Source organism: Rhinoderma darwinii, chromosome 6, assembly GCF_050947455.1.
Source record: "Rhinoderma darwinii isolate aRhiDar2 chromosome 6, aRhiDar2.hap1, whole genome shotgun sequence".
NCBI classification, from domain to species: Eukaryota; Metazoa; Chordata; class Amphibia; order Anura; family Rhinodermatidae; genus Rhinoderma; species Rhinoderma darwinii.
The window spans coordinates 17,014,394-17,026,601 of record NC_134692.1 but is presented as its reverse complement, the minus strand read 5'-3'; the positions used below and the strand labels follow the sequence as shown (position 1 = coordinate 17,026,601).

At 36.9% G+C, this 12,208-nt stretch overlaps 1 protein-coding gene across 5 annotated transcripts in view; it reads left to right on the top strand.

The window, feature by feature from the left end:
• LRP1B (LDL receptor related protein 1B) overlaps positions 1–12,208 on the top strand; it is a 1,078,540-nt gene that overhangs the window by 648,769 nt on the left and 417,563 nt on the right. For all 5 annotated transcript variants that reach the window (XM_075829239.1, XM_075829241.1, XM_075829238.1 and 2 more), the window contains exons 19-20: positions 7,007–7,087; positions 7,274–7,441. In XM_075829239.1, the coding sequence (XP_075685354.1) occupies positions 7,007–7,087; positions 7,274–7,441 (249 nt within the window). The remainder of the gene's footprint in view (positions 1–7,006; positions 7,088–7,273; positions 7,442–12,208) is intronic.

The window sequence follows — 12,208 nt, the reverse complement described above, 5'->3', positions numbered from 1 at the left end:
AATGTACAAAACATTTTTTATATTTTTTTAATTCACTTCAGAAAACAGAACATGGTGATTGTTTCTGAATTATTTCATAAACCTTATTTCTAAATTTACTGAACATGTTCTGTCATTTTAGTTTCTCCTGTGCCCCTGATTTTCACTTTGGGGGCCACATATTGACTGCAATTTGGTGAAATCAAATGTGAGGTAAAAATAACGCCAGCACAATTTCCGTAAGACGTGCAAAATTTCTCTCAATAAATTCCGCATCCGAAATCCACAACACATTTGCAAACAAATTTAACTGCGGAAAATGACTTGAATTGCCAATTGTTGTTTTCTGCATAGAATAATATTTTTTGGGGAAAAATTGTGTTTGTGTGATTTCACCCTTACACCTACTATTTTAGCTTTGATAAGGCATCATACCTGGATACAATTTTTTTTTTAATGTAAAGAATACATTAAGAATATTAATGAGATACTATTTCTATTGCCTACCTCCCATTTTTGGAAGGAGGATATAATAAGGGGTAATAATGGCACATTACAGCCTAAATAATACTGACATACAGTACATAAATAATACTAATGTAAAGTGCCAAATAATAGTACGATAAAGCGCCCAGATACTACTGCCAATATATTGCCTGAATTACACCAGAGATTGTGCCACTGTTTAGCTTTATGATAAGTTGCTAGAGAAAAAGTTTCAAACAGGCCCACATGGTGGAGGCCTAAAGGGAATTTACCCTTTTGCCTCAGCTATAACCAGCCTTGAGTGATAGTGTCCCCTCACCAAAGACGGTTGCTGCCTCCATTAAATATATATAGAATATATTCAGTTTTTTGGTTTTTTATTCTAGATACATAACGAAAGACTAGAATAGTTTTGCCACACTGACATTATGACTATACAATATACTGTATAATTCTAAATATGACATATACATAACACATGTTCTCAAATTTCAATTTCTAGACCCAATTGGCGCTCCATTGTACATCTAATTAACACAAAGCTTTTATTTTAGGTGATAAGAAGTCATATTTTTTTAATTTGCATACAAGATAATTGTTCCCTTTTCCCGTCCCTTGGTTGAACTTGATAGACATGTGTCTTTTTTCAGCCATACAAACTATGTAACTATGTAACTATATGTAACTATGTAACTATATGTAACTATGTAACTATGTAACTATGTAACTATGTAACTATGTAACTATGTAACTATGTGTAACTTTTAAGCAATAACTCCCATAAATTAGTCTTAATTAGCAGCACTAAACACTTAATCACAGAGCGTGAGAGACTGCTAAAGGTTGGGTAACTCTGACTCTTAGTTGAAAAAAAGTCCTGACTCCATCAGAAGTCATGCGCTAACATAGCCAGAACATTATAAAAAAATCTGAAATATTCTCTGTTTTTCTATTTTTTTTGTTTTTTCGTGGTTTACACAGGGCAATTATCGGGAACGAGCGTTCTGTGAAACCCTCAAAAAGATTAGTTGTGCAGTTATTCATTCAGGATAATAATATACTGAAGAAAATCCTGTTCCATTAGTGCTGTAAGGTAAACAGCGCACACTATGATTATAAGACTTTCACAACATGTACGATAGGACAGATAAATGGCAAATATTTTGGGAAGACAATTGCTCCACTATTCCCCTCAGTGCAAAACTCTTCAGCAAAGTATTATTTAAATTATTTAGAAACACGAAGCTGTTCATGGGATATAAAATACCTTGGGGGTGTTTTAGATTAAAGATTTAAAATGTCTGTATAATGTCAGGGAATGTCAGCCAGGGCAGGGGGAATTACTGCTACGGATGAAAGGAGAAAACACAAGGGTTGGTTTGATGCGCAGGATGGCTTTCTTGAAAGCAGTGACATCAACCGTAAAATAATAAAGTCATACAGGATACAACTAATAATACAAGGTCAGGAACTGAAAAGTGTATCCGAACTGTAGAGATATCACCAATCACAAATACAAAAATAATGACGTAAAGTCAACAAATGAATAAAAAAACGAAATAACATAAATATAATAATGATAATAATAATCATTAGGACACTAAGGCCTCATGCACACGACCGTAGTGTTTTTCTGGTCCGCAAATTCCAGGACCGTGTTCCGTGAAATGTCATCCGCAGTTCATCCGTATGTAATCCGCAGTTCATCCGTATGTAATCCGCAAAATGCGGATGAAAAAAAAAAAGCCTAGGTAAAACAGGATGACGACAGAACTCATTCCCGGTCGTCGCCTAGCAACACTTCCGCAAATCCGCAAAACTGCGGATGACACACGGAGGTGTATCCGCAATTTCCACGGGCCCATTGACTTCTATTGGCATGTCCGCATCGAATTTGCGGCCCGTAATAAGACATGTCCTGAGTTTCTGCGGCACGGATTTGCGGACATGCGGAGACCCGTGAAAACACGGATAGTGTGTATGGGCCCATAGAAATGAATGGGTCCGCAATTCTCCCGTGGATTTGCGGGGGAATTGCGGACGCAAAAACACGGTCGTGTGCATGAGGCCTAAGAATATATTATTGTTATTGTTATTATTATTTTATGGCTGTTATATTATTCTTATTTTTATTATGTTTACTATTATTAGAATATTATTATTATATTATCATCATGATTATTATATTTATTAACAATAACAAAAAACAATAATATAGCAACTAGAGATAATTCATGAATCTGATTTGGATCGAATTTCCCCTAAGTTTTTGGTTTAAGTGCCGGTTGCCATTTTACAGATTAGAGAGAGGATCACTGCAGTAATTCCTCCCTCTACCCATATATCTTGCTGTCACTTCAACATTATATTCTGGTACGAATGGCATTAAAGAGCTTGAAAGGGGTTGGATACAGTTCAAGAAGATATCAGAGAGCGAGACATGAGTTTTTAGGGCAATCGGGGGACTTGTGTTTCGCCGGGAACTTGTTCGGACCACATTGAATCAGATGGCCGATTGGAATGAATCGGGCCAAAACTAATCTTGGTAAATTCATTCATCTCTAGGAACAAGATAAAAAGTGTATGTTATAATAGTTATTATATTGCTGTAATTGTTGCTATTATTGGAATATTATTAATAATAATATTACTATAAGACTAGTACTAGCAACCAATTCCGATAGTCGCAAGTCACCCGTTATTTCTTCACCAATAGAAAAAGACTGAGGTTGCACAAATATTACAATAACCCGCGACTTGGCCACAATGTGTGATTATGTGATTACTCTGCAAAAGGATGCAATTATTATATTACCGTGTCTGCAAAGACAGATGTAGCAGAAATAAGAACTTAGGGAGTGTTGACAATAGCATTTTTTTGAAGATTTAGGCCATGTTTATACGGGGCGGATATGCTGCGTAAATACACAAAGCGTATCCGCCCTGTGCGTGGCAGGGGATCCCGGGCAAAAAAGCGCACCAAACTATAGTGCAGTTTTTCGCCCGGAAAGTCCACTGCAGTAAACTGCTGCATTAACCGGAATGCAATTGGCTGCAGCGGCGGTCACATGGGATGAAGCGTCATGCCAGGAGGCCGGCTTGGAGGAAGAAACACAGACTCCTAGGTAAGTATAATGTCCTGTCGCTTCGATTTTTCCGTCTGCATTTTCGGACGGAAAAAACGCTGCAGTTCCGCTACTTGTGGACAAGCACAGATATGGTTTTTTATTTTACTGAAAAGATTGGAGAATTGATACGTTTTTTGCATGTTGCCCAAACTGTGTTCTACAGACTTCAATCAAAAAATACAAAGTAAGGAAAATAATTTTATGAAGAGACATGTTTTACATTTTTTTTTTCTTGCATTGAGGCCAATAGAAAAAAAATGCAACGCTTACTGAATTCATTATGCAAGTTCAAATAAAGTAGTGTGAATTCATCCTTAGTTTGTGATGTTACCTGTGGTTTCATATAAGACTCTCATCTAAGATAATTCTTAAAATTGTGCCTTGTCCCAGGCAGGCTTTTCCTAGATGCTACAACCCTGTGTAGGGGAACCTGCCGGGGTCAAACATAAGTCCGCCACTGTCACTGAGGGCAGTCCCTCCTAATAGCAATGTTTGATCCTGAGCAGTTTCCTTGCTGACGCCTGCAGTGGGTCAGGAATCCCCTGCCGGGAGACCGAGCAAAGTGCCAGATAGAGGAGCTTCCTCCAGGACAAATGAGGTTGTAAGGAAACACGTTAAGTATTACAGGTCACAGTTCTCTTTAAGCCGAGAAAACACAGAGATCTCCAATGTGCGGTGCACTGAAATATTGAAATGTCAAAACTATCTAGATAATTCTTTCAGAGATATGTCTTATTTTTGTCTCGTTGGTTTCTGGACAGACAGATCTTTCCTGAAATCACAAATTTAGCTCAGCAAATTATATTGTTCACTTATACTTTTTGTATTTTGGAATTGTTCCCATCTTGTTGCAGTCACTTTTTTATTTTTAGGAAAAATGGGAATTGTAACCAAAAATAAGGAAAAATATAATGGAAAAAATCACACTTGACATGATTCACCTATACATTGTATATTTGCTTATGATCATGCTACTGTATATCATGAGAAGACACAGACTCATATATATATAATTTCTGGTGAAATGTAATCCTTCTTTTTTACATATATCTTGGTTCCTCTGTAGAACCACCTGCAAAAGTTAGTAAAGTTGTTAAAGGGTATGTAAACTTTTGCAACCAACTTGTATTGCTCCAGTTCATCTAAAATATAAAATTAAGCAACTTGGCAAATAGTTTTTATTAGAAAATCATCTCCTTCAGTTTTGTGTATACAGCTCCTATGCAGACCTATATGTCTCCATGGTTATAAACAAATCCGGTATGCAATCATATCTTGCAGTCATGAGTTTTATCTGGACTCTCTTCTATTTCTGTATGACACGTAACACGTGACTGCGGGATTAATCTACACACGAGGTTTGTTATCTGTATAGAAACGGGGAGATACAGTGTCAGATTGGGGAACCTTGGTCCCACCCGAGGAAACTGCTTTCAGGGTGTACTGACAATCTGTCCAGAACATGTGCATGTCGACTTTTAATTACCTCCTTATTATGTTGTTGTTATTGTGCACATAAGTAATTTGCGAATCAACACGTAACATTTTCTCTAGAACCTGGGCCCACCAGAGATTGCTCTGGTTGTCTGGTCGCTCAGTCTAATCTTGCATAGGTCTGACTAGGAGCTACATACACAAAACGGTAGGATATTTTTCATTAAGACTATTTTCAAAGTTGCTTTATAAATTATATTAGATGCATTCCAACAATTAAAAAGAGGTTGCAAAAGTATACATACCCTTCAATATTTTTTTAAAAAAATAGCTTTGAATTTGACACATACAGAGGTTTTTGCTGTAATAAATGAAACATCCTGCAGTCGCGCGACTAAGCAAAAATGAGGCACATTTAAAAACTTTTGACCTTTTTTAATGAGAAGCAAGCCTTTAAAAAATGAGAACGGAGACGTAATACTAAGAAGAGTCGATATAACCGTCATCAAGGGCAAAATGTGTCAATATTCAGAAAATCTCTCCCATATCTGTTCGCTCAATAGACATAAATATTAAATAAAGAAAAAAAAGTTGCACATTAGTGTGGGTTTATGAATAATCAGCAGCTAAAACTCATAGGCCGCCATTCAAAGTCAAATGCGAGAAGCGAGAAGAGTATTTCACCCACTATAGAAAATAGACCTAGATCTGGAGGTGAGAAATATACATAGAAGAAAGCTCTGGTTTTTTTTTGCCACATATAGTAAAGATAGCAATGGCAACCTGTCAGACAAATCCACACAAGCTCGCCCACGTCAAGAAGAAATGCTTTTATGTTGTGCAAATAAAGTTTCAAGAATTTCATATCAATAAATGTGTTAGGAACAAATTTAAGATCCTCATGTGTTATATGAAATCCAGATAACACAGGAGTTACGTAAAAATATGGATCATTGTGCGGATGGGAGATACACAAATGCAAAATTATAAAAAAAAAAAAATACACTTAAAATTAAAGAGAATTTTACCTAAAAGAAAATGAAGTAGGAAAAAAAGATATACCAGGAGATGGATGATAGATAGATAGATAGATAGATAGATAGATAGATAGATAGATAGATAGATAGATAGATAGATAGATAGATAGATAGATAGATAGATAGATAGATAGATATGAGATAGATAGATAGATATGAGATAGATAGATAGATAGATAGATAGATAGATAGATAGATAGATAGATAGATAGATAGATAGATAGATAGATAGATAGATAGATAGATAGATAGATGATAGCTATGAGATAGATAGATAGATAGATAGATAGATAGATAGATAGATAGATAGATAGATAGATAGATAGATGATAGATAGATAGATGATAGATAGATAGATAGATAGATAGATAGATAGATAGATGATAGCTATGAGATAGATAGATAGATAGATAGATAGATAGATAGATAGATAGATAGATAGATAGATAGATAGATAGATAGATAGATAGATAGATAGATAGATAGATAGATGATAGATAGATAGATAGATAGATAGATAGATAGATAGATAGATAGATAGATAGATAGATAGATAGATAGATAGATATGAGATAGATAGATAGATAGATAGATAGATAGATAGATAGATAGATAGATAGATAGATAGATAGATAGATAGATAGATAGATAGATAGATAGATAGATAGATGATAGATAGATAGATAGATGATAGCTATGAGATAGATAGATAGATAGATAGATAGATAGATAGATAGATATGAGATAGATAGATAGATAGATAGATATGGGCTAAGGATCTTCAAGTTTCGCCTCTAGATAGATAGAAACAGAAACATAATTATTTTACAGAAAATGGCCATGTAAGTATTTTTATATTTACTGGTGTGATTCAATTTTCATTATGGGACAAGTTGATCTCGTTATTTGTGGATGAATATTTTATCTTTTTTTTTCACACAGAACTTCAGACTTGTGATCCTGTGACACAGTTTGTTTGTGGAAATGGTCGATGTGTCAGTCACAAATGGCTCTGTGACTCAGGCAAGTACTTAAAATGTTACTTTATTTGATGTGTATTAAATATTCTATCTATCTATCTATCTATCTATCTATCTATCTATCTATCTATCTATCTATCTATCTATCTATCTATCACAATGTCTATTGTTTTTCCATGGGAATATATTTTGAATTTATCAATAATTAATACAACATACTTGGCTTTAGATGATGACTGCGGGGATGGAAGTGATGAACAGGGATGTTCAGTGTCATGCTCAGACAAGCAGTTTAGATGTTCTAGTGACCGCTGTATCCCGGCGCACTGGGTGTGTGATGGGGACAATGATTGTGAAGATTCCAGTGATGAGACTCACCCCAACTGCTCAAGAACCGGTGAGTTTTATCAGAGATTACTAATATTCTGCTCTTTCTGTAGTTACATCAATAAACAGATTGTAACCACAGAATATCACCCGCTGAATTGCAGACAATGTAGCCTTACAGCAAAATCAATAACTGTGCCCTGATCTGTGCTTCCTTATAGGTTTCCCTTTGATAAATTTAGTAAAAAATTTATGACAGAAAAAAATATCTTACAAACAAGCTGAATGTATGACGATCCTATCCTGCTGTAGTTATTCCCTTAATTAGATATATGACTCTCAGTTTACATCACCATCATGGCACTGCCCCTGTCACATACAAATCTCACTAGCAAAGTTCCATGAGTGGATAGGTCACTGCCTCCCTCAAGATCAGCACACTCCTCTCCTTCTGCTACCTGCATTGCTATCATCTGAATGACTATGGCATTATCAATCTGTGCTGAGATCACAACCCTTCCTCTGTCATATGCAACCCTAAGCTTACTTGCATAATCAAGGAGTGTAAAAGTCACTGCCTCCATCAAAGTCTTCTCCCGCTGTCAATATTCATATGATCTGATTAAATAGAGATTCTTAAACATGTTGTATAGCTTTACCATCGTAATTATAATCAAAGGATTGAACAGGGCAGTGCCTCCCAGAAGATCATGACACTGTATTTGTCGATACTTTGTGCAGCTCTATCCCTATTCATTTAGGCCCACGAAAGGTCACTGTCTCCTACAAGATCAGCACACTCCACTCCTGCTGCTGTCAGTCACATGCTTTGATTAGATATAAGGTTCTCAATATGCCCTGTATCAGGACACTGCCATTATTAGAAACAGCGGCACTGTTTCAAAAATTATTATATAATTGAATAGGTCACTGACTTTTTAAAAATTTTATTCACTTTTCTTCCAACACGGGCGTCGCCAGGGAGCCCTATCAGTGCAGAGGGCAGAGTGGCGTGGGATCGGGGTGCCGCCATCTTTGATTCTTTTTTTTATTTAGATAGGTCACGGTTGACCCTGGCTAAAGGATTTTCTCTCCCTAAAACAGACAAACAGGAGAGAAAAAATGAAAAAAGTGTGACAAAGCGAAGGAAATAATTAATAAAAAATATTTCTATTATAATGTCCGCACTTAAAGTGGGCCCACAGAAACTGTCTTTGGGCAGTATTCCTTCAGTGTTGGCTTCTTTTTAGCTGTCTACTATTGGAGTACAGCTATGGTCAATGACTCCAGCTACATTGTATTATAGGCATACAAAATACTGTCCCTCCCCCATACTTTACACTGCAGTCAGTTATATTCCATACATTAACTGAGGGGGTGGGGTGAGAGTCAATTAGCAGGATCCTAGTGTTTTCCCTTTAAACATACTTGTATGTTGTAAACTTTTATAGACAAAGGACAATTTCATTTTAATTCACTGACTGTAGTCACCTAATCAAAATTTGTACGTTTTTCTGCATCTGTCAGTACAGTAAATGAATGATTCGCAGGACATATTCTAGAGCAATGTGTAACAAAGTTCAGGATATTTTGCGGAGTCTGAGACACATTACATTTTAGTGGATGTAATTTTCTGGATAACAGAACTTTATCCCCAAATACTGGATGCAATATCACACATTAATGGCGTTTACAACAATATAAAATACTATTGAAAGATACAGCTTTTTATGATCTTCCGTAAATCTATTTTTATTATGCAGCGTTTGATGTAGACCAAGACGCCCAAAACTACAGTCTACAGTCTTTTTATTTGTTATCTAAATCTATACTGTCATTTCCATTGTATATTTGTACTAAAATGTGATCTGAGTTCACGTCACTCCCATAACAGCATAGTAAAACTAGAATTACATACATTTAATGAATCATTCATTCACTCCCTTCTTACAACCAGATCCCTTAGTATATTCAGGAGTCTGTGGGATATCTGTTTGTATAGCAAATACTTGTTCTCCTGTCTGGTGTTCACCATATGACTACATGAATCTAGATCCCCAAAAGGGGGTCATCGAAAGTCCCCGGTTGTTGAACGAAGGGGGGCACCAACAAGCCACTCTGCCTTGGCAAGCTTATTTACATACAGGCCAAGGGCAGCAAACTAAATCTTTTGCCCCAGGTATGACTCTCATGCAATTTCCTGCTAATCTGCTCTATATTTGAATGGTGAACTAATGATGGGGTGAGGCTAAGCAAAAGGGTGAGGTGTAACAATCTTTGTGTCCTACTGCAGACCGGGCAAAGGGGGGGGGGGGAGACTCCTGCTGCAGCCTGTTGTCTTAGAGCAGGCACAGAACAGTGAGGAAGAGAAGGGGGTTAATTATGGATTTCCTGAAACACACAGAGATTTATTTTCGTATTCCTTATTTTGTTTTAATTATAACAGAATCAAAAGAAAATAGGAGATTAAGAGAAACATTGCTGGAATATTTGTTTTATTTTTTTTTAGTGCATTTTATGTATTTAGTTTACCTTTAAAGAGGTTGTATAAGTCTACAAAAACATGGCTGTCTTTTCCTAGAAATAGCACAATGGTCTTAGGTTGTGTCTGGCATTAAAGAGGCTCTGTCACCAGTTTATTAATTCTCTATCTCCTGACTAATCTAATAGGCGCTTTGCTGCTGATAACTACAGTGTGATTTGTTTTAAAAAACGTTTATTATTTTCAAAGTTATGAGCATTTTTCTAAATATGCTAATTTGGCTCTAATAGCCAAATAGGAGGTGAATCTTTCTTTTCACTCTGGGCGGTGTAATGTTTTCTGTATGACGCTGTCCAATCAGCATACAGCTTCTCCTCCTTGCCTGCCCAGCAACACAGCATGATTATATAGTATACAGCTTACTTTCCCGACTGTGCATTCAACTGGTGATATCTCCGGTTGTGTCACAGCTAGAACTGCTCTTTCATATGCCACCAGTAGCGCTGTTCTAGGTGGTCCATAGCCGGAGATATGGCTATTTGAAGTGATCCCCCCCTCCCTCCAGCCTCAGTCTCTCACACTCTGTGAAGCAGCTTCATGCTGATAGGACAGTGTCAGAGGCTGTGAGGAGGCTCCACCTCAAGAGAATCGCTGCTGTTACCTCCCACTTGTAAAATAGATACATTTGCATATTTAGAAAAAAGCTCCTAACTTTTAAAATAATAAACGTTTTGGGGCACAATTTTCACTAACATTATCAGTGTGACAGCACCTATTAGATTAGCTAGGAGATTGGGCATTACTAAACTAGTGGCAGATCCTCTTTAAATTTTAATTTGATTTGGCTATAGCTGCAATACCACACACAACCAGTGGAAAACTGAGGCACTGTTTTAGCAGCCATGATTTCATAAACATGTGAAACCCTGTTAAAACAATGCAGACAAGAAAGGTGAGTGCAGAACAGACAGTTTGTGAGTTATAATTAAAGTGCAACTTTAATTTCTTTAAGGAGTTGTTTGCTCCATTTTTTGTTAAAAGGGTCTATAGATGATAAGCTGAGCACAGGATGAACCCCTAGCACCCAGTTGCAATCTGTGAGGGAACCCGGCTGTAAGTGGTCAATTTTTTGCAATGCCCCTACAGGGGAAGTAAAGTAGCACACAGTTCTTATTTTAATTAATGCTTCAAACATGTAATGCATTGGCGTGCTGGATCCTCCAGAGTCAGACGCACATTGTGTATCCGCTCGTCAGTCTGCCTAATAGATGGGATTCTTGAATGGAAGACCCCCCCTTCTATTAACTAGGAGTTCCTCAGTAGGATATTTTCAAAATTAGACAACACCATTAAACTACTCTGGAAAACATTAAAGTTGCGCCATGAGTGATTGCTGAGGGTAACCAGGCCAATGTCTGTGTTAATGAATAAAGCCCATTACGCACTGTAGCAAACGGAGACTACGTTTCTTGAAGCCAAATAATAAATGACCGATACAATGCACTTTCCAGTAACCTCTCGTCCATTTCAGAATATCATCATATGTCAGGATCAAACATAAGTATCGCAGTCCACTCTTCATCCTTCACATTATATAGAAACAAAGTAATCATTGATACATGATCTTATGAAGTGTCATGCATGAAATATTCTGCTATATGGCAATGGTCCGAAATGGGCATGAGGTGCAGAGACTAATTCTGACAGAGGATGATGCTCTACGAGGATTGAGAATATGAAGGATTTCTATGCTGAGTATCTACTATCCATTATAGCACTATAGCCAGCCCCGTGTTCAGCGATGATCGGCTTTCCTTCACACTGTTGTTCTGACCACATTTAGGTAAAGTAATGTGAAGAGCTTATCTTAGGACTTTTTCCCGTTTCCATTATACCGGCCGGTGCCGTATGTCGAGGTCATACCTAGCACTTCAGCTCTGCTTGTTTTGATTAATATGAGATTCTCTTGTCCCTTTTATGTCGGTGGCATAATCACTGCTGCTCTTCTATTACATATGGACATCTGGTATGTTTTTGTTGTCCATCACATATTATACGCTGTATCTGCAAGACTACTGTAAGGTCACGTCCAAAGGAATAGACTCATTTGCAATTCAAGAAAACTGAACAAAACAAAGTTCGGTAACTATGATAAATAGAAAAAACAAAGTGTATCTTAAAGTGGTTTCAAGTCTTATTATAGCTAGGTGGCATGCACTATTAGTCATCATGAAAAAGGCAATTTACCAGCAATATACATACTGTAGGGCTTAGTACAAAATTGGGTTTCCTGGGGCCCACCAGAGGAAAGGTTTCTGAGAGCCCACCCTCCGTCTATGAAGAAAATGTCCACAT